The sequence below is a fragment of the Gopherus flavomarginatus genome, chromosome 1 (genome assembly GCF_025201925.1).
Source record: "Gopherus flavomarginatus isolate rGopFla2 chromosome 1, rGopFla2.mat.asm, whole genome shotgun sequence".
Lineage (NCBI taxonomy): Eukaryota > Metazoa > Chordata > Testudines > Testudinidae > Gopherus > Gopherus flavomarginatus.
The window spans coordinates 208413853-208435342 of record NC_066617.1 but is presented as its reverse complement, the minus strand read 5'-3'; the positions used below and the strand labels follow the sequence as shown (position 1 = coordinate 208435342).

At 42.8% G+C, this 21490-nt stretch overlaps 1 protein-coding gene across 2 annotated transcripts in view; it reads right to left on the bottom strand.

Moving 5' to 3' along the window:
- Window positions 1–20950, bottom strand: part of LOC127039552 (interferon-induced GTP-binding protein Mx1-like) — a 28364-nt gene extending 7414 nt beyond the window's left edge. For both annotated transcript variants that reach the window (XM_050933292.1, XM_050933302.1), the window contains exons 1-8: window positions 20881–20950; window positions 18440–18536; window positions 14712–14904; window positions 14012–14149; window positions 12900–13054; window positions 11476–11614; window positions 9948–10146; window positions 7145–7223 (exon numbers count right to left, since the gene is read on the bottom strand). In XM_050933292.1, the coding sequence (XP_050789249.1) occupies window positions 7145–7223; window positions 9948–10146; window positions 11476–11614; window positions 12900–13054; window positions 14012–14149; window positions 14712–14904; window positions 18440–18508 (972 nt within the window). In that variant the 5' untranslated portion in view covers window positions 18509–18536; window positions 20881–20950. The remainder of the gene's footprint in view (window positions 1–7144; window positions 7224–9947; window positions 10147–11475; window positions 11615–12899; window positions 13055–14011; window positions 14150–14711; window positions 14905–18439; window positions 18537–20880) is intronic.
- Window positions 20951–21490: the final 540 nt, after the last annotated feature.

Sequence of the window (21490 nt, the reverse complement as noted above, 5' to 3'; positions counted from 1 at the left end):
TGGGAAAAATAAACCTTCTGCATCTCAGCACAAACCCAGTTTTGAGAAAACTTCTTTACAAGGTATCACTGGTTCTCAGCATCAATTAGTGCTAAAAGGCACTGAAGCTCATTAAGAGGGTTGGACAAATATTTTCCGTCAAAACTTTTTCTGGATTGAAAACTAGGGGTTTTTAAAAAGCAGAAAAAAATCACGGACAATGTCTGCTTTCCTTCAAAATTTGTTATGTTTTTTTTAAATGAAAAGCTGAAATTAGTCTGCCAAAACCTGAATATGGTTTGGGGTTTCAGAAGTGTGTGGTCAAATATTTGCTGCTTGCTGTGTTTGATTGTTTAAAGAAACAATAAAAAAATTCTACTTAAAAAAAATCCAAAACTTTTGAACCACCTCAGCTTGTGACCAAATGCCTGAGCCCGTCCAGTCTGAGATTCTTCCAGATTTCTGATACTCTGCTCGCTTCCTTGACTCATATCTGTCTCCATAACTTTGGGTTCATTTAGGTTAGAACATAAGAACAGCCATACTGGATCAAACCAAAGGTCCATCCAGCCCAGTATCCTGTCTACCGACAATGGCCAATGCCAAGTGCCCCAGAGGGGTTGAACTTAACAGGTAATGATCAAGTGATCTCTCTTCTGCCATCCATCTCCACCCTCTGACAAACAGAGGTTAGGGACACCATTCCTTACCCATCATGGCTAATAGCCATTAATGGACTTAACCTCCATGCATTTATCTGTTTCCTAGAGACTGGCTCCATGGGGTCCCTCACAAACTGGAGACGGTCACTGTGGGTTTGTCTTTAGTATAGACTATGTGCATACTCCATGAACTGAGCATTTGAGCTTGGTCCAGAACCTGGGATGAGCCTATGTTGTGAAAACTGAAATGCTCAAAATAGCATATGCATGTGAATGGACACAGGGTGCTAAAATTAAATTAACCCAGAGGTTCTCAAACTGGGGGTCAGGACCCCTCAGGGGGGTCACAAGGTTATTACTGGGGGTCACGAGCTGTCAGCCTCCACCTCAAACCCCACTTTGCCTCCAGCATTTATAATAGTGTTAAATATATAAAAAAGTGTTTTTAATTTGTAAGGGGGGGAGGGGTCGCACTCAGAGTTTTGCTGTGTGAAAGGGGTCACCAGGACAAAAGTTTGAGAACCACTGGATTAACCCCTCTGGAGCCGCAGGGAATGTAGGGGAGGGGGAGTCTCCCTTGGTAGGGCTGGGAAGGATATTGCTCTTCTCATGTGATCCCTCCCGCAGTGGCTAATTTTCAATGAAGCTACCCTCCCTTGACATGAATCTCCCTATGGCACTGAAATTAAATGTAGACTATAATTTGGCATTTGAGAAGTGAAAGGGATGGTAGCCCTAATGGAAAAGCTAACAGCTTGGCTCTTCTGCAAGCCTCAATCTGCTGAATGAGCTTCAGAGTAGAGAAGGCTGTGCCTCCCAAACAGCCTGGCCCTGCCCCCTATCTGACCCCCACCCACTTCCTGCCCCCTGACTGCCGACTCCCCCTCAGAATCCCTGACCCATCCTGCTCCTTGTCCCCTCACCGCCCCTGAGACCCCATCCCACCACCACCCCTGAGACCCCACTCCTGTTCCCTGTCCCCTGACTGCCCTGACCCCTATCCACACACCCCCAGCTGAGTCTTGAAAGACCCCGGAATGCCCACAATCCAACCCCTCCCCACTCCCTGTCCCCTGACCACTCCCCCTCCAATCTCTGCACCCTCTCTATCCCCTGACTATCCCCAGGACTTCCTGCCCTTAGCCAACCCCCACCGACCCCGGCCCCTTATCCCCGCTCCCCACTCACCCGGAGCTTCAGCGCATCCAGCAGCGACCCTCGACAGCTGCAGCATGGCTCCAGCAGGGCACCTGAGCTCCTTCCCGCTCAGAGCCGCATGGTCAGGGGGCGGGGCTGCAAGCTCCAGGCTGAGCAGAGGGAACTCAGGCCCCACTCGAGCTCTCAGCCCTGCCCTCTTACCACACGAATCTGAGCGGGGCGGAGCTCAGGGGCCCCGCAGGAGTCACCATGCAGCACTGTTCAGGGACGCTCCTGGATGGGCTGAGGCTTGGTCGGGTGGGGCCGGGGAGGGAGCCTCAGCCATTCTTGTGGGGGCCCCTGTGGAGCCCAGGGCCTGGGGCAAATTGCCCCACTTGACCCTTCTGGGCAGCCCTGGATTTGATGACTTACCAGGTCCCTCCTCACTGTTATTTTCTCAAGACAAAACACAGCCAGTGTTTTTTTAAACCTTTCCTGATCAGGTTTTCTAAACCTTTTATCATATTTGTTGCTCTGTTCTGGACTGTCTCCAATTTGCCCACATCTTTCCTAAAGTTTGGTGCTCTGAACTTGCCACAGTACTCCAGCTGAAGCCTCACCAGTGCCAAGTAGAGAAGGACAATTACCTCCCATGTCTTAAATATGACACTCTTGTTAATACACACCCAAAGGATTTAAGACTTTTTTGCAACTGCATCACGTTGTTGACTCATATTCAGTTTGTGATTCACTATAACCTCAGATCCTTTACAGCAGTACTACAACCTAGCCGATGATTCCCATTTTGCACTTATGCATTTGTTTTTTCCTTTCTAAACAAAATACTTTTCACTTGTCTATATTGAATTTCATTTTGTTGATTTCAGACCAATTCTCTAATTTGTCAAGGTCATTTTGAATTCTAACGCTGTCCTCCAAAGTACTCGTAACTCCTTCCAGCTTGTTGTCGTCCACAGATTTTATAAGCATACTTTCCACTCCATTGCCCAAGTCATTAACAAAAATATTGAATAGTACTGGACCCAAGACTGACCCTTATGGGGACCCACTAGATATGCCTTTCCAGTTTGACAGCAAACCATTGATAACTACTCTGACTACGGTCTTTCAACCAATTGTGCACCCACCTTATAGTAATTTCATTAAGACTACATTTCCCTAGTTTGTTTATGAGAATGTCATGTGGGACTATGTCAAAAGACTTACTAAAATCAAGATATACAACAGCTACTGCTTCTCCCCTATCCACTATGCCAGTAACATTGTCAAAGAAGGAAATTAGGTAGGTGTGGCATGATTTTTTCTTAACAAATCCATGCTGACTATTCCCGATAACCCTATTATCCTCCAGGTGCTTACAAATTGAAAAGAAATAAAACAACTGGTAAGATGGTCCCAAGTAAAAGGTTTGATTTTTCTTTGGGGGCAGGGGGTGAGACTTACATTTAAAAAAAGTTTTAAATGTATAATACTGCATGGAACAATTATAATTTTCTACTAGTGATTTTCTGAAGTGAATTCTGGGTCATCACTAACCTACAACTGAACGTGTGAATTGTCACTTGGTATTAACAAGGCGAGGCAAAAATGTTTTTATCCGCAACCCATTCTAAGAGAATAGTGCGCAAAACTTCTGATTAGCCAAGACTATTTTATCCATATATAAGGCATTGACATAAAGCTAGCCAGGTGACTCATAGACTCCAGGACTGGAAGGGACCTCGAGAGGTCATCAAGTCCAGTCCCCTGCCCTCATGGCAGGACCAAATATTGTCTAGAGCATCCCTAATAGACATTTATCTAACCTACTCTTAAATATCTCCAGAGATGGAGATTCCACAACTTCCCTAGGCAATCTATTCCAGTATTTAACTACCCTGACAGTTAGGAACTTTTTCCTAATGTCCAACCTAAATCTCCCTTGCTGCAGTTTAAGCCCATTGCTTCTTGTTCTATCATTGGAGGCTAAGGTGAACAAGTTTTCTCCCTCCTCCTGATGACACCCTTTTAGATACCTGAAAACTGCTATCATGTCCCCTCTCAGTCTTCTCTTTTCCAAACTAAACAAACCCAATTCCTTCAGCCAGCCTCCTCATGTTCTCAAGACCTTTAATCATTCTTGTTGCTCTTCTCTGGACCCTCTCCAATTTCTCCACATCTTTCTTGAAATGCGGTGCCCAGAACTGGACACAATACTCCAGCTGAGGCCTGACCAGCGCAGAGTAAAGCGGAAGAATGACGTCTTGTGTCTTGTTTACAACACACCTGTTAATGCATCCCAGAATCACGTTTGCTTTTTTTGCAACAGTATCACACTGTTGACTCATATTAAGCTTGTGGTCCACTATGACCCCTAGATCTCTTTCTGCCATACTCCTTCCTAGACAGTCTCTTCCCATTCTATATGTGTGAAACTGATTGTTCCTTCCTAAGTGGAGCACTTTGCATTTATCTTTATTGAACTTTATCCTGTTTACCTCAGACCTTTTCTCCAATTTGTCCAGATCATTTTGAATTTTGACCCTGTCCTCCAAAGCAGTTGCAATCCCTCCCAGTTTGGTATCGTCCGCAAACTTAATAAGCGTACTTTCTATGCCAACATCTAAATCGTTGATGAAGATATTGAACAGAACTGGTCCCAAAACAGACCCCTGCAGAACCCCACTTGTTATACCTTTCCAGCAGGATTGGGAGCCATTAACAACTACTCTCTGAGTATGGTTATCCAGCCAGTTACGCACCCACCTTATAATAGCCCCATCTAAATTGTACTTTCCTAGTTTATCTATAAGAATATCATGCGAGACCATATCAAATGCCTTACTAAAGTCTAGGTATATCACATCCACCGCTTCTCCCTTATCCACAAGGCTCGTTATCCTATCAAAGAACGCTATCAGATTAGTTTGACACGATTTGTTCTTTACAAATCCATGCTGGCTATTCCCTATCACCTTACCACCTTCCAAGTTTTTGCAGATGATTTTTTTAATTACCTGCTCCATTATCTTCCCTGGCACAGAAGTTAAACTAACTGGTCTGTAGTTTCCTGGGTTGTTTTTATTTCCCTTTTTATAGATGGGCACTATATTTGCCCCCTTCCAGTCTTCTGGAAACTCCCCCGTCTCCCATGATTTCCCAAAGATAATAGCTAGAGGCTCAGATACCTCTTCTATTAACTCCTTGAGTATTCTAGGATGCATTTCATCAGGCCCTGGTGACTTGCAGGCATCTAACTTTTCTAAGTGATTTTTTACTTGCTCTTTTTTTATTTTATCTTCTAAACCTACTCTCTTCCCGTAAGCATTCACTATATTAGACATTCCTTCAGACTTCTCAGTGAAGACCGAAACAAAGAAGTCATTAAGCATCTCTGCCATTTCCAAGTCTCCCGTTACTGTTTCCCCCTCCTTACTGAGCAGTGGGCCTACCCTGTCCTTGGTCTTCCTCTTGCTTCTAATGTATTGATAAAAAGTCTTCTTGTTTCCTTTTATTCCCATAGCTAGTTTGAGTTCATTTTGTGCCTTTGCCTTTGTAATCTTGCCTCTGCATTCCTGTGCTATTTGCCTATATTCATCCTTTGTAACCTGACCTAGTTTCCATTTTTTATATGACGCCTTTTTATTTTGTAGGTCACGCAAGATCTCATGGTTAAGCCAAGGTGGTCTTTTGCCACATTTTCTATCTTTCCTAACCATCGGAATAGCTTGCTTTTGGGCCCTTAATAGTGTCCCTTTGAAAAACTGCCAACTCTCCTCAGTTGTTTTTCCCCTCAGTCTTGATTCCCATGGGACCTTACCTATCAGCTCTCTGAACTTACCAAAATCCGCCTTCCTGAAATCCATTGTCTCTATTCTGCTGTACTCCCTTCTACCCTTCCTTAGAATTGCAAACTCTATGATTTCATGATCACTTTCACCCAAGTTCCTTCTACTTTCAAATTCTCAACAAGTTCCTCCCTATTTGTTAAAATCAAGTCTAGAACAGCTTCCCCCCTAGTAGCTTTTTCAACTTTCTGAAATAAAAAGTTGTCTGCAATGCAGTCCAGGAACTTATTGGATAGTTTGTGCCTCGCGGTGTTATTTTCCCAGCATATATCTGGATAGTTGAAGTCCCCCATCACCACCAAATCTTGGGCTTTGGATGATTTTGTTAGTTGTTTGAAAAAAAGCCTCATCCACCTCTTCCACCTGATTAGGTGGCCTGTAGTAGACTCCCAGCACGACATCACCCGTGTTTTTTACTCCTTTTAGCCTAACCCAGAGACTCTCAACACTTCCGTCTCCTATGTCCATCTCCACCTCAGTCCAAGTGTGTACATTTTTAATATATAAGGCAACACCTCCTCCCTTTTTCCCCTGTCTATCCTTCCTGAGCAAACTATACCCATCCACACCAACATTCCAGTCGTGTGTATTATCCCACCAAATTTCAGTAATGCCAACAATGTCATAATTGTATTTATTTATTAGCACTTCCAGTTCTTCCTGCTTATTACCCATACTTCTCGCATTTGTATATAGGCATCTAAGATACTGGTTTGATCTTGCCTCCCAGCTTTGCCCTGACCCTCCTTCCTCACTGCCATTATAGCTCGTGCTCCCTCCTGTTTCCAACCCATCTCCCAGGTCTTGTTCCCCACTTACCTGTGGGGTTTGCTCACCTGTCCCCGTCGAACCTAGTTTAAAGCCCTCCTTACTAGCTGGTATGGATCTTCTACTCCCCCGGTTAAATCAGGGGATACATATAAAAAATGTACCTAATGCTTCTTAAAGATCTGTAAATTGCTTTATGCTAAACCAGGGGTTGGCAACCTTTGGCACGCGGCTCGCCAGGGTAAGCATCCTGGCAGGCTGGGCCAGTTTGTTTACCTGCCGCGTCTGCAGGTTCGGCCGACTGCGGCTCCCACTGGCCGCGGTTCGCTGCTCCAGGCCAATGGTGGCTGCACGAAGCTGCGGCCAGCACATCCCTCGGCCTGCACCACTTCCCGCCACTCCCATTGGCCAGGAGCGGCGAACTGCGGCCAGTGGGAGCTGTGATTGGCTGAATCTGCAGATGCGGCAGGTAAACAAACCGGCTTGGCCTGCCAGGGTGCTTACCCTGGCGAACCATGTGCCAAAGGTTGTCGACTCCTGTCCTAAACCATTAACCAAAGATATGAATTTAGGAGAAAAGATCTCCTTTATATTTATTTTCTACAAGATAGTTAAGGTTTCAGAAAGGTCTGGCCTGCTACTACACTGCTTAAATAAATACCTTGGCAAAAGAGCCAAACAACATTTGCTCTTTTGTGTGTTCACCAAATAGTTTTTTAAAGAGCCAGTAGTCCAAGTTTGCTAACTTACATTAATGTGCTCTATCAGTTCCTGCGTAAGTTTCTCTGCCAAAAGTGGGATAGTAGCTTTTCTTTCTTCCAAAAGGATACTGAAAGAGATTAAAGAATACAATAAATAATATCTTCCCAAAGAATTCACTTTCATCCCAAAGGATTCCAGAGTACTTCACTACAGTAGAGATACTGACCAACCTGGCCAGTTATATAAATACTTACTAATAATATTAAAAATGGTCAAATTATTTCTTGCAAGTGTGCAAATAACATTTCCAGCATGAATTTTTGAAGAAACAAAATGGACCTAGGTGCTCTCAGAAAACTTTATCTGTGACTAAGACCTTCTACAGCAAAGGTGGGCAAACTATGGCCCTCCTGCCCAGCCCCTGAGCTCCTGGCCTGGGAGGCTAGCCCCTGGCCCCTCTCCCCTGCTGTTCCTCCTCTCCGCAGCCTCAGCTCACTGCACCATCAGTGCAATGCTCTGGGCAGCAAGCTCCTGTTGGGCAGCACAGCTGCAGAGCCACGGCCTGACCTGGTGCTCTGTGCTGCGCGGTGGCGTGACCGGCTCCAGCCAGGCGGCACGGCTGTCTGTCCTGGGGTTCTGGGCAGCGTGGCTGTAGTGCCGCCAGCCACCAGTGCTCCAGACAGCGTGATAAGAGGGCAGGGAGCACAGAGAGTTGGATAGAGGGCAGGGGAATTTGGGGTGTTGGTCAGGTGTAGGGGCTGTGGATAGGGGTCAGGGTGGTCAGATGGCGGGGAACAGGGGTTTGAGTGGGGACAGGAGTCCCGTGGGAGCAGTCAGGAATGAAAGGAGGGGTTGGATGGGGAAGTGGGGGGCAGTCAGGGGTGGAGGTTCCAAGTGCTGTTAGAGAACAGGGAGCAGAGGGGGCTGGATGGGGCAGGAGTCCTGGGGGTGCCATCAGGGAACAGGGAACAGTGGGGGTTGGGCCACGCCTGGCTGTTTAGAAAGGCACAGCCTCCCCTAACCAGCCCACTGTACAATTTTGGAAACCCGATGTGGCCCTCAGGCCAAAAAGTTTGCCCGCCCTTGTTCTACAGCATCTGTGATCCTCAGGGATGATGGAGCTATCAAAGACCATGGAGAGATTAATGGCACTAGAAAGAAAGCCTCCTCAGCTGATAGCCAATCAGTGGTGGCACTCCTTTCAACAAGAGCTGAGAGCAACTACAAATCTGGCTGCTCTGGAGACAAAAATGAAAGCTCTCCCATTGTTCCTGTGGAACTAACAAATAATTAATTATTTCTAACAATAAGAAATAATTAATTAATAACCATTTCACTCTGTTCCTGAAATGGAAGAAGCAACGAAGCAGAACACAGGTTTCTCTTCAGAGCAGTGTGGCCTATTGGATGGAGCAGTGAACTGGGACTTGGAGGATGTAGATAGAACTGGGTAAAGTTTTCCATGCAAATCATTTGTTGTTGTTGTTGTTGTTGTTGTTGTTGTTGTTGAAAAATGCAGATTTGGGTTCACTGAAGCAATTTTTGTTTCAGAAAAATATTTTGTTTTGTAATTTCACTCAATTTATTTTTAAAATATTATAAAAGATTAAAAACGCTCCAAAACAAAAGAAATATTTTGTTTCATGTTGAATGTTTTCTACTCATTCATTTTGTTAGAAAATGAAATTGGCCACAGAATTGAAAAAATCAGTTATTTGCACAGGTCTAGACTTCAGTTCTGTTCCTGACTTTGCCACAGGCCTTCTGGGTGATCTGGAGCAGATCGCTTCATTGTTTTCTGCCTCAGTTTCCTCATCTGTAAAATGGAAAGGATACTGAGCTACTTTGTAAAGTGCTTTGAGATCTATTGATGAAGGTACTAATATGATGCTGATTATGACATTGTCTGTTCTTGGGAAGAAGAAGAAAAGAGGATTTTAGGTCTGTGTATAGGCCCCCATGTGGATTTATGGAATTTTGTATGGTGCTCACACACCACAATGATGAACAGATTTTTGTCTCTGATAATAGAGATTAGCTGGTAGTGATGAATGAGAAGATTATTTCTTTTCTTCAGGCAGCTGGATGCAGACAGGACTGTAGTTGTCTTTTGCACTGTAATTCCCAGGCTAAGTGTGCAACCAAATCTGGGCTGCCTCACAGTTCTGGCCTGGTCTAACCAGTCATGGGTGGAACGCCTGCCTACACATCAATATTAACACTGAGAGTCACATTATTTAGCTAGGTCCTAAACTATTCCAATTACAAGTGTATCAAAAGTCTCCATGCCATTGTCAGGGAACTACTTCTATTCCTGAATGAGTGAATTCACTCTGTTCTATATGCACACCACCACACGGCTAGACTGTGACTTCAGGCACAATGCTAAACTAGAGGTTGTGTGTAAGCTGCACCTCCCCAGGAGGCACTATAACACAGAGACACACCATTGAATCACAATTCCTCCCCTACTTCCGCCTTCTCCTCAGCGGGTGGTAATTTACTGATGGCCATAACCACAAGCGAACTCCTGACTATCCTGGCCAGTAAGATGATAAAGCCAAGGCACCACTCACCTGCTCCAGTTGGGATGTAAGCAAGCAAGTACCCTTACTTACTCTTGTGTGCCTGCACCCAAAGCCTGAAGAGCCCACGTAGAGGCATATACTTACTCCATCTACTTCCCTTTGTGCATGCATAGTCCAACTCAATGTGTCCCGATGACGACTGGTTTTAACCATTGCATAGATGTATAAGGACATGCATTTACTTAATTGTCTGAAATTTTTTTTTAAACTCTTAACAGGGAAAAACCTGTCCAATATTCAGTGTGTATTGATTTTAAAGCTACCTAAAATATTCATGCTCCTCAAAGAATTCTCTCTCTTTCTGAATTGCAGAGGCCAGTGTCAAGTTGTCATGGATGTCCTGCTGCCCACGACATTTAACAATCATGTAGCCCTTCCTCAGGGGGATGCTGAGATTTCGGACGACGTCGACTACATTGCTCTCAGTTCCCCTGTCGACCAAATCAGGTTTTGTGAGAATCCCTGTGAAGTGACAAAAGAATTATTATATTTAGAGATTAGATATAGATGGATGCACCACTCGTGCTTTCACAGTTAGGACTTAGCTGACTTTTGCACTTAAAGCAGGGATCCAATCTCTCCCCTTCTCCCCCCACCCCCCAAAAAAAAATCACAGCATTTACTCTCTTTTTTAAAAGAATTTACAAGTAAATTAGTTAGTTGATTAATTACGAGTCCTTAAGAAATTTAACACTTAATGTTATATATTATCTGATATCCTGCATAATCTCAGTAAAGGACAAAACAGAGTTTTCACCATGAAAGAAAAAAGACAAATTCTAATGTGTCTTTAAAAATCAGTTTAATTTAACCTGTGGACACTAAAGTGCCTCAATCATAACCATACAGCTTTTCCATGGTGTCACTACACGTCAGATTTAAGGTTGTTTGGGTGCCTTATCTGTGGAGTTCCACTTCCTAATATACTTTTATTTCTTCTAAGTTTAACCTTATCTCTGAATTTCCTTGGTTTATAATGCTTGGATATTTTTTGGATAATTACATCAGTGTAATCTTTACTTACTGTAAATTACTGATCTATTTGCCCAACCTGAACTCCATCTTAACATAGTTTTAGTCTGGGAATTTGTGGGTGTGTATATATATCATTATCCACACACAGGGCCAGATCCTCAACTGGTATAAACTGGAGTAGCTCCATTGAAACGGAGGATCTGACCCACTGTCAAATATACTTCATTTTGAATACTTGATGTTACTACCATATTAATGCACTATGAATGTAGGACACTTGCACCTATGTCCTCTTTCCATAGATTTCTACATACTACACTATATATTTTTAAAAGAACTTGTGAGGGCTAAGTGCCATGGAGTGCCCAGGAAAGGACTTTCACACAAGAGTATATTCTCTCTGGAGAGTCATTAAAAGAAACTCCCAAATGATTCTAGGCTCACAAAGTATCAGAACAGACATTTGCAGGAACATCTTACAAAACAGGATAACGCTCATAAATTCGGGGGCAAGGGTTGTCACTCCTTTAGCCATTTTCCCCTAAAGCATTTGTGATTTTTTTATTTGAAATTCAGATTCTGAAATGAAGCATTGATAGGAAAATCCTGCATGGATTTCAAATCATAGCAAGCCCATCATCAAAATATAAATCTTGTGTTCCTTTGCTGCTTTTCTATGACTCTTTTAGCAACCTGGGTAACTGGCAGAAAATGCTCAACCTCTCCAGTGTTTATTACTGAACATTCTTTGCAAGTACAATGACTTCTTGCACAACCCAATCCCATTTTTTTTTAAATATATGTATCTTTACTTACCTAGAGTTCTCTCCCCCTTAGGGTCCACCTCTTTAGCCATTCTTAGGGCCTCTGTAGTTGCAATATCCACATTACTTGGTACCACTACCAGATTTATAGTTTGTTGCTTACAAATATACTTTTTAATTAGATTTATGATCTGTAATGAAATAAGAAATGTAATAAAAGTGTATTACTTCACACAGGCCGTGGTAGGTAAGTCCTGTTACAAGTGGTAGGTTTGGTTCTTCCAGAGTTCATAGCTTTCAAAGGAATTTAGCTTTATGATGGTCTTTATTGTAACAGGTTTACAAGTCCAAGCAGGTATACTTAGAACTAAATTAGAAATGATTAAGCAACAGCAAATTTTAGCTTTTTATGATGCTATCGAAAACTTGAAGATAAGTCTCACAATTTAACATTTAGGCCCAGATCCTGAGAGACAGCTCAGGAAATGGATGAGTGCAAATGAGTTTAAAACACTTGTGTCTCCCCTCAATCTTGGGGCTGGTAGTCAGTAGACTGATACTGAGCATAAATTAGGGTAGCCTCAGAGTTGCTCTATTTTATACCAGATGCCCATGGCATCAAAGAATCATGACTCTCAGGGGTCGCTGGGGCATAAGGAAGCCCTGAGCATGCCATTTTCAGATGTTCACCTTGTTTTCTCATGCATTTATTGTTTTGAAAGAGGCAATGAGAAGTCATTTGCCTCAGTGTAAATGTCAGAGGGTCAATAATAAAATAAAAACACTAGATCAAAAATTTCAGTGAAACCACAGAAAGTAATTTCTGCAGGTTGACTATTATCCTCATCGGTGTTTGAATCAGAAAAGCTTTCTAGACCATTCTTCTTTCTTCCCCCAAAAATGCAGAGTCAACTTTTGGGACACCACTGCTGTAAAAATCAGATGCCCTCGGTTCTGGTTGAGTCTAAGGGAGATTTTGAATGGACAGAAAATCTAACAACCATCTTCTCCATCTATTAGAATAGAGTAGGGAAAAGAAAGGGTGGAAAATAAAAAGGAAAGATAGAGGAGAATGAATGGGGATGGACAGGAAAGAGAGCAGAATAGATGCCTGGAAAAATGACCTTCCTAGGGGCCAAAAATCCCTGTAACCAGCTCTGCTGAAACCTCTGCAAGGTGAGCAAACGCGCACACACACACACACACAGAGTTCCATTAGAGCACAAAGACATTTTCAAACAAATATTCTTGTCTACAGAATCTAGAGTTTTCCCCCCTTTTGTATACGGCACATCCTTCTCAATGCTAGCACTTCCTCCACTAAAACTCTATTTTGTTATATCTTAATTCTTCTTAGTAAATTACGTATCTGTCTGTTCTGTGCCATCATTAAGCAGAAGATTATGCAGATCAAGATTCTTATTTCTTTTGCCATCATTTATCAGTTTCCCAGTCTAGAATTGCTTCATACTTTACCTGATTTCCAATGTCTTTTGGCTGATTCCCCACAGCCACCCTAGCAATCCCTGGCAGATCAATCAGTGTCAAATCTGGAACATTTGGGGAGCTAATTTCTAGGGAAATTAATTCTTGGCTAATGCCCACTCCTTCACCAGCCATTGCATCCTGGGCTAGAGGAAGGAGACACAAAAGAAAAGATTAGACACTCATCATGGAATTTAGACTAGAAAATTACATGGATTAAGAAAAAAAACTATTGCTACATTTATTTCTATACAAAATGTGGTCTCAGAGAAGTTATCCCTTCATTTTAGCTTTGAAAGAAGATTTATAAATATAGTATAAAATAATAAAGATCAGTCTTCATTTTTTATACTGTAAAGGACAACAATATCCAAGACTTGGCCCAGGGAAGGGAATAGCAAATATCAGCTCAAAGAACAGTGGAGTGCTAAACCATAAGATTGCTGCTAATCTGTCAGCATCCAGCATAAGTGTATGTCTGGCTTGAAGCACAGAGAAGAGCTGGGTGAAATTTTTCACACATTTTTTTGAGCGAGAAATATAGATTTGGCAATACCAAAACATTTCACAAATTCATGTCAATTTCACAAAATGGTTTCAGTTAAAAATACGTAAAACAAATTTCAAAACAAAACAACTCCATTTTATTTCAAAGCCATTCAAATGGCTGATATCAAATAAACAAGTTTCAAATTGGTTGAAAGGAAGTGTTCTATTTGACCCGAAACAATTTTTTTTCCCAATTCACTAACAATTTTCAGTTTGATCCAAAACAAGATTTTCCCCCTTCCCCAAAATTCACCAGTGAACCAATACATCTGTTATTTGGCCAGCTCAGCAGGAAGCTCACTTGCAAATGTTACTTACAGTAAGCACTATGCACATTTATGGAGTTATAGAAAAGTGTAAGTGACAATGTCTTAACTAGGCACAAATATCCAGAACAGAAGAGTGAAAAATCCCCACTTTTTATGATGCCACTGCAAACGCAGGCCTCAATCCTGCAAGAAGCTCCTGTGCCCACACAGACATCATTGCAGAATCAGGGCCACCAGGAAATACAAGATTCAAAGCATGTTATTTACGTCCCAGGTTATATTTACCTTTCCTTATTTCTTTTTCCACTTCTGAAGGACCATTCAGTTCTTGCTTTATCTCCAAGTAAGTAATTTTTCCTTTCCATTCCTGTGTGTAATGCACTCTCTTCAGTTTGAGCTCTAAAGGACATCTGGTAACAATACCTATCAAATTAAACAAACAAAGCACCAGTCATGTATGAAGAATGAAACACGTTTCCCTCCTCTTTGGAAGCCATTGAAATACAGTACCAGCATATTGTCTTTAGCTTTTTTTCCTACATGTATCGTATTCAAAAGGTACTACTGCTACTTTGCCATTACACCATAGTAGGGCTCAAATGTAATGTTCATTGCAGTAATAGTCTTTCCACTGGAGTTCAAGGACCTCTAGAGTAGGCTCTTTGTGCGCTTCATCTGAAGAACTCAAAGCTCATTACATAGGTGTGTAAATATATTGCAGCTTTCCTCATTTTGCAGAAAGGGGTACTTGAAGATCAGGGAAGTGAAGTGAGTTGTACAAGGTCACATGAGAAGTCCCTGGCAGAGCTGACAACATAGCCCAGGTCTCCTGCCTTGCAGCCCCATGCGCAGTCTCCCAGATCACAGGGTCCCCTCTCCCCAGCATTTCAAAGCAGTCCTCCAGCACCCTTACAGAACAACACACCACTGTGACCCAGGGAAATGTCAGATTTCTGACATGAAAAGCTGAGAGGTAAATTCTTACCACTGCCTCTAGGAAGAGCGACTCCAGACAGGGCTTCTAGGACCGAGCTTTTTCCAGAACTCTGGTCTCCAATCACTGCAATTGCTGGCAAAGCCAGGTCCTTTTCTACTCCGAGCGCTCTCAGGGAGTCAATGAGATCAATACAGGGACGAACCTTCTCCTCATATTGACTGCACAAGGTGTGTTCTGCTTTCTGATAAAAACAAAAATTGCTTATAAATGGAAGAAGGACCTTGACCTCCAGTTTCAATAAAAGGTCTCTACAAATATAGGCACAGCATAAGTGATGAGATACTGTGACACCCAGTACCTCATGTTCACCACTTTTATAAAGGTTATGATATATTTAGTGCAAAGTATGCCTTGAGGTATCATTTGAAAATTCATAATCTACTGAATATTATCCTGTTGAAATATGTGTAGCAACGTTATGTGTAAATGTATAAGTTTCTACTGTATGATTCCTTACTGAAATACGCTGTAATTCTGGGTAACACCCATAAACCAGTTTCTCAGAGACAAAGACACACTGGCACACCAGCAAGGTGTTAAAAAGCTATCACCAGCTTAAGCAGTCATTCTCCAGCACAGGAGAAGGTATAAACAAGAAATTTACATTTTATCTCAGAGATGGTTCAAACCTCACCTATACAGAAGGCTGTATGTCTGCACCCCAGCGAGGGGGGTGGGATCCTCAAAGAGGTGAGAGGAGTATAAAAATGAGAGAGACAGTGACCACCACATCACCTGTCCTCCTCCTATCTCTCTGCTCACAGCATCAACAACTTCCTGAAGGACATTGAACAGGGTGAGGAGTCTCAGGCTGGAAGGAGACCCAGCCTGTGAAATTTACTGCAGCTTATGGTGACAGACCTTTTTGCTTTTATAGTATTAACTTGGTAAAGTTAGGAATTAGCTTGCATTTTTATCTTTTTGTTTCTTTTTTAACCAATTTGACTTTTTTGCCTCATCACTTAAAATCCATCTTTCTAAAGTTAATAAACTTGTTTTATTTTGTTTTTATCTAAACCAGTGTACATTAGGATTGAAGTGTTTGGGAACCTCTACTTGAGAAAAGAAGACTGGGGCATAATCATTTCCCTTTGTTGAAATGACAGACTATATATGAGCTTGTACTGTCCAAGAGGGTGCTGAACAGTAGAAGATACGCATTTCTGGGCAGCAAGGCTAGGACTAAGAATTTGCTGGTGTCACCCTGTACATAATTCAGGAGCGGCTTGCTAGAAACATTCCTATAATCCAGTGGAATGATTTTGTATGCTAAAAGCTGTGTGAGAGCAGCACCAAGGGGTGGAAGCTAAGCAGTGTAAAAGTCATCCCAGGCTAGAGAGCTGAGGGGGGAGGAGATAGCTGTCCAATGGTCCAGATTGTACCCTGGGGAACATCACAGGTACACAGCATTATACCAGGAGATTTTTTGCAGCAGTGTGCTATAAACAGGTCTGTAGTAAAAAGAGTGATTGCTACAGTGAGGGATACTCCCTGAGACACTAAAATACGTAATATTGGGGGAAACTGTGTATTCCATATATATTGCGAATAACAAAACCCACATATCTCAATGTGTCAGGTTGGGAGACTACGTCCCTCCTTGTGCCATCCCTGCTGCAGCTGAAATGTAAGGAGGTGCTTCAGCTAGACCCCCTCCACCTCAGGATGAGACAGTGGGACCGCTGGCAGGGCCTTTTCCATGAGGACCACTTCCCTTTGGAATGCACCTGGATTCTCCCAGCAATTTGGTTCAGAACAGACTGATCTGTTGATATTCAGAGCACCTTGGAAGGCTTATCTTCTTTAGAGGGCTGGTGAGGCTGGGAAGATTACTCAAGGGGTGGGTGAGGCATGGGGAAAATGGGGGGAGTCCTTTTAATCTGTTTCATCATTCTTGTCTGTGGTTTCTCTTTGTATTGATTTCATCGGTACTAGTGTTTTGAATTGCCGTTGGAGATGCCTAATGTATCAGATAGGCACCTCTCGTCAATTTGTAGACCCAGATACATAAAGTAGCTCTGGATAGCCACACATCTCTGACACAAGGACAGCGTGGCATTTCTGTACAGATAAACAAGTCAAATACCAACCAATAATGCTTTATAAAGGGCACTCACATTTCTCTACCCCCAAAACTCTAACATGGCTCTACCCATCCCATTCATAGACTTAGACTTTAAAGTCAGAAGGGATCATCGTGATCATCTAGTCTGACCTCCTGCACATTGCAGGCCAGAGCCTGCCCCACCCACTCCTGTAATAGACCCTGCACTTACTAGCCTCACACAATCCCTTGCCTGAAAGCCTCCCTGCTTGTACCCCAATAATTATTTTAAGGTATTGCTCTCAATTTCCAAACAGTTCCAACTTTGAAGGTTCATATGGAGATTATTTGGTGGCTTTCTTCTCCACCCTTCTCTGATGAGCTTTCCTAACTGACGAGGGACATGATAGAAAGGGGGCACACATTCATTCTAGTGCATTATGCTGCACAGTTAGATCAACACTGAGAGGTTCGAAGACCATTAAGCAGCCTTCAGAAGTGCCCATAGTTATTGTCATCTACTAACTATTCAGCTGCCCGAGTGAAATGAGCTGGGCATTGCCGTCCAGTCCCCAACTGGTGTCCACCCTACAAAAGCAAACACCACAGCTGGCACGGATCGGTTCTCTGGTTAGCACTCTCACTGGAGGGGCCTAAGTTGGAATGGCCACAGAAACTGAATGACTGTTTTACCCTGAGAGGCAGTCGCTGCAGAAAAGGGTTGGGATACATTGGCAAGGTCTTCTGGGGAAACATATGCTGCTGCTGTTAGTGCCCACAGGGTAACTGTTCTGTGGCTAAAAGCATTTCAGTCAGTAGGACTGTCATTCAAGCACCTTCCACGAGCACTAACAAGAACTGATAATACCGTGCAGTTACTGCACATTCCAAAACGGAGATTTTTTTTAAAGCAGATACCCAAAGTGAGCCTGAACGCTCAAGCATTTTCTACGTATAATTAATTGCATTTCTCCTACACAGCAAGAAAATAGCAAAAGTTCTTAAACAACATGCACTGGGACTATTAACAGTTAGGGCTAAATCTGGGCTTGCCCAGTGCAGGTGTGCTGGGGATGTGCAGGGACGGAGGGCCTTGTCAGTCCCTCCCCTTCCAGAGCACCCACTTGGGACCTCGGCAGAACGCTGAGATTAGTGCTCCTGGGAAGAGCAGTAAGAGAAGAGGGTTCGCTAGCACAACTGGTACAACACAAGGGATTGTGACCAGACCAATTGGTGAGATGGCCAGGGCTCTACCTTCACTATTTGCCCAAGAGCTTCTGGTAGCAAGTCCATTGCACCTTACATTAGCACATGCTAGGAATGCTACTCAGCATGCGCCTTTCCCTAGCGCTACCTGAGGCCTTTGGCCTGCATCAGCTCTGCACAAACAGAACATCCCAGAGCTTCTCTGCTTGGAGGCACAGCTCTGCTTCCACCTCCTAAGCTCTCCAGAGAGAAGGATGTACGCATACACACAATTCTCACAAACCTCACTGACTGACGATGAAACCAATGTCCAATACTACGTGTGTAGTTAATACAGCAGATTTCAGTGGAGCTATGCCCACAGTACCCCAGCCAAATATCTAGTCTTGTATTTCATCAAAATGATGGCTGTATAGTCCTTGCAAATTTCAGTGTATGGTCCTCCAAACATATATTTGTCACTCACCTGTGCTTTGTTATTCACCATGGGAGATGGGTTTTTCTTCTCTCCCTTGACATTCTTCCCAGACATCATGCTACACTGGAGTCTTCAAGATGTTTTCCTAGGATAAAAATCAAGTCATTAGGCCTTACGGAAAATATGGCCACATTTCATAATCAAAAGAGCATTGTTAATTTAGCTCATATACCAATCTGCTAAAATCTTATTAGGCCAGATGCTCAGCTACTGTAAATTAGGAAGCTCCACTGAAATCAAAACACTAATTTACATCAGCTGGTGGTGGATCTTGCCCATTGTCTCCAACCTTACTGGACTAAAAGAACAGAAGTGGAGTAAATATTTAAGTTCTAATTAGTTCTACATAAACTTGTTACACAGCATACTTCATTTTATAAACAAGTTGGTTGGGCCTACTGCACAATCTTAGTCTCCCAGAATTGTCGTACGTAATCACTGAACAACAGCAAACAACTCTAGCCATTATCAGCAATGTCTTGGGAAGATCTTAGGTACTTTTATTGCTTCCTCCCCATAAGATACATTAAACTAGGCCAAAATTAGGACCTGTAGTAAGAATCCATATATAAAGATACATCCTCCTCTCTGGAGAGCTTAGGAGGTGGAAGCAGAGCTGTGCCTCCAAGCAGAGAAGCTCTGGGGTGTTCTGTTTGTGCAGAGCTGATGCAGGCCAAAGGCCTCAGGTAGCGCTAGGGAAAGGCGCATGCTGAGTAGCATTCCTAGCATGTGCTAACGTAAGGTGCAATGGACTTGCTATCAGAAGCTCTTGGGCAAATAGTGAAGGTAGAGCCCTGATAAAGTTAACAGCACCAGCCATCACGGTCATCATAAGAAATAAAACATTTACTTTGCAGCTGCAAACAGGGTTTTTTAAAAAAGCTGGAAATACCATAATATTCCTATTAACAAATCTCAGTTTCTTTTGACAAAATATAATCACACACACATAAACCATCACTTGATCCAATGAGGACTAATAAATCTAAAATTCTTAGCTACACTGATTTATGGCAGTTGAGGATCTGCGCCCCCGCCCTCTTTTTTTTTTAAGGACGCTTACTAACTATATTGAAATACATTTTGTAAAGAGTTTTTTTCAAAACATCCTTAATATACATCATGTCGCCTACTCATTTCATCTAGATTTTCAGAGTTGTTTGCAGTGGCTTCTGTGCTATTTCCCTATAATCCACATTTCTGTCAGATAAGTCATTTGGGTTCTCATACAGTAACACCTGCTAACATAAGTAATTACCCAAAGAGAAAGAAGACCTTTACCTGGCACATGCTAGGAGTATTGCCATGGTTGCCAGGCATCCGTTTTTTGTTTGTTTGTTTTTTGTTTTTGTTTTTGTTTTGTTTTAAACCAGAATGCCCAGTCAAAAGGGGACCCTCGCAGCTCTGGTTGGCATCGCTGATTGGGGCATTTAAAGTCGGGTCAGCAGCACAGCAGGGGGCTAGGGCTGGGGCTAAGGCAGGCTCCCTTAGTGAGGAGAGGTACAAAGAGAGCTGTGATAGAAAATAAAAAGTCTCCTACTTGCATCTTACTTATTTCAGAAACTGTCAGAAATCTAGCTGCTCCAATCCAATCTCTTTTTTGGCGTATGCTTAGTTGGCCAAATTCTGATACCAGTTACACTGGTGGAAATCGGGTGTAATTCTACTGAACTCAGCTGTGTTTCTCCTGATTTTCACCAGTGTTAGCAACAGCAGCATCTACCGTCACTAACACTCCGCAGCTTCCTCCACAGCAAATAGCAGAAACGAAACCAACCAGGAGGCGTGATCTCAGCATCACAGTGCAGGGCACTCACGGTCTCCTGCTCCTGTGACATAATGTTGTAATGCCCTCAATAGAAGAGGACAATTCCTTGTAATCACAGTAATGTTTTCTCTCCTCTGTTTATTTGAGCTTTCAGAGGCATTCATCTGGTTTCCCTGAATTCCCGAGAGACTGCAGCTGAAAATGAAACTAAGCTAAGGCAATGTACGTAGTGCTATCGTTTGTCTCACAATGTGATGCACTGCCTCTCGCTAGCCGCGAGCTTACCCATACCGTAAAGCTGTGTAAAACACTGCACATCAATTACCACTGCAATCTCCTGTTTTAAAACATCTAATTAACAATCATCAGCGATTCCTCTCTCAAACATCCTCTTAAGATAGAAACGGCATTTCCCCCTGCAACGTTATGCTACTAGTAGAGATTTTACAATACAGAGTTTATTAATTTTTGTCTAGTGAGAGAAAAAACTTTTGTAGGCAGTTATGTCACTTTGTTTCAGCCTCCCTGATAGCAGCTCTTTGTGCTACCCACATCTGGCTATCAAAAGTAATTCCTCTCTCTTGCAACAGAAAAATCACAGATGTCCACACTGCAGGGGTAAGTGATTAATTGAGAAGGAACATAGGAGAAAGGTTCTTACCTGTTTCAGAGGTTGAGCTGAGAAGGAACTGCTAATACTCTGATGCTTTTGGCTATACAATGCTCATTAGCTCCACCCACCTTCTGTGACACAATTCAGGAGAAATGAAACAAACCACAGGAGATTCTCTGTGAAATAATCTTATAAGGTAGTGCTATTATCTTTGGAAAATCACGAGAGACAGGAGAGATTCCAGAAGACTGGAAAAGAGCAAATATAGTGCCCCTCTATAAAATGGGAAATAAAAACAACCCAGGAAACTACAGACCAGTTAGTTTAACTTCTGTGCCAAGGAAGATAATGGAGCAAGTAATTCAGGAAATCATCTGCAAATACTTGGAAGGTTTTAAGGTGACAGGGAATAGTCAGCATGGATTTGTAAAGAACAAATCATGTCAAACCAATCTGATGGCTTTCTTTGATAGGATAATGAGTCTTGTGGATAACGGAGAAGCGGTGGATGTGGTATACCTAGACTTTAGTAAGGCATTTGATATGGTCTCGCATGATATTCTTATGAGTAAACTAGGCAAATACAACTTAGATGGGGCTACTATAAGGTGGGTGCATAACTGGCTGGAGAACCGTACTCAGAGAGTAGTTACTAATG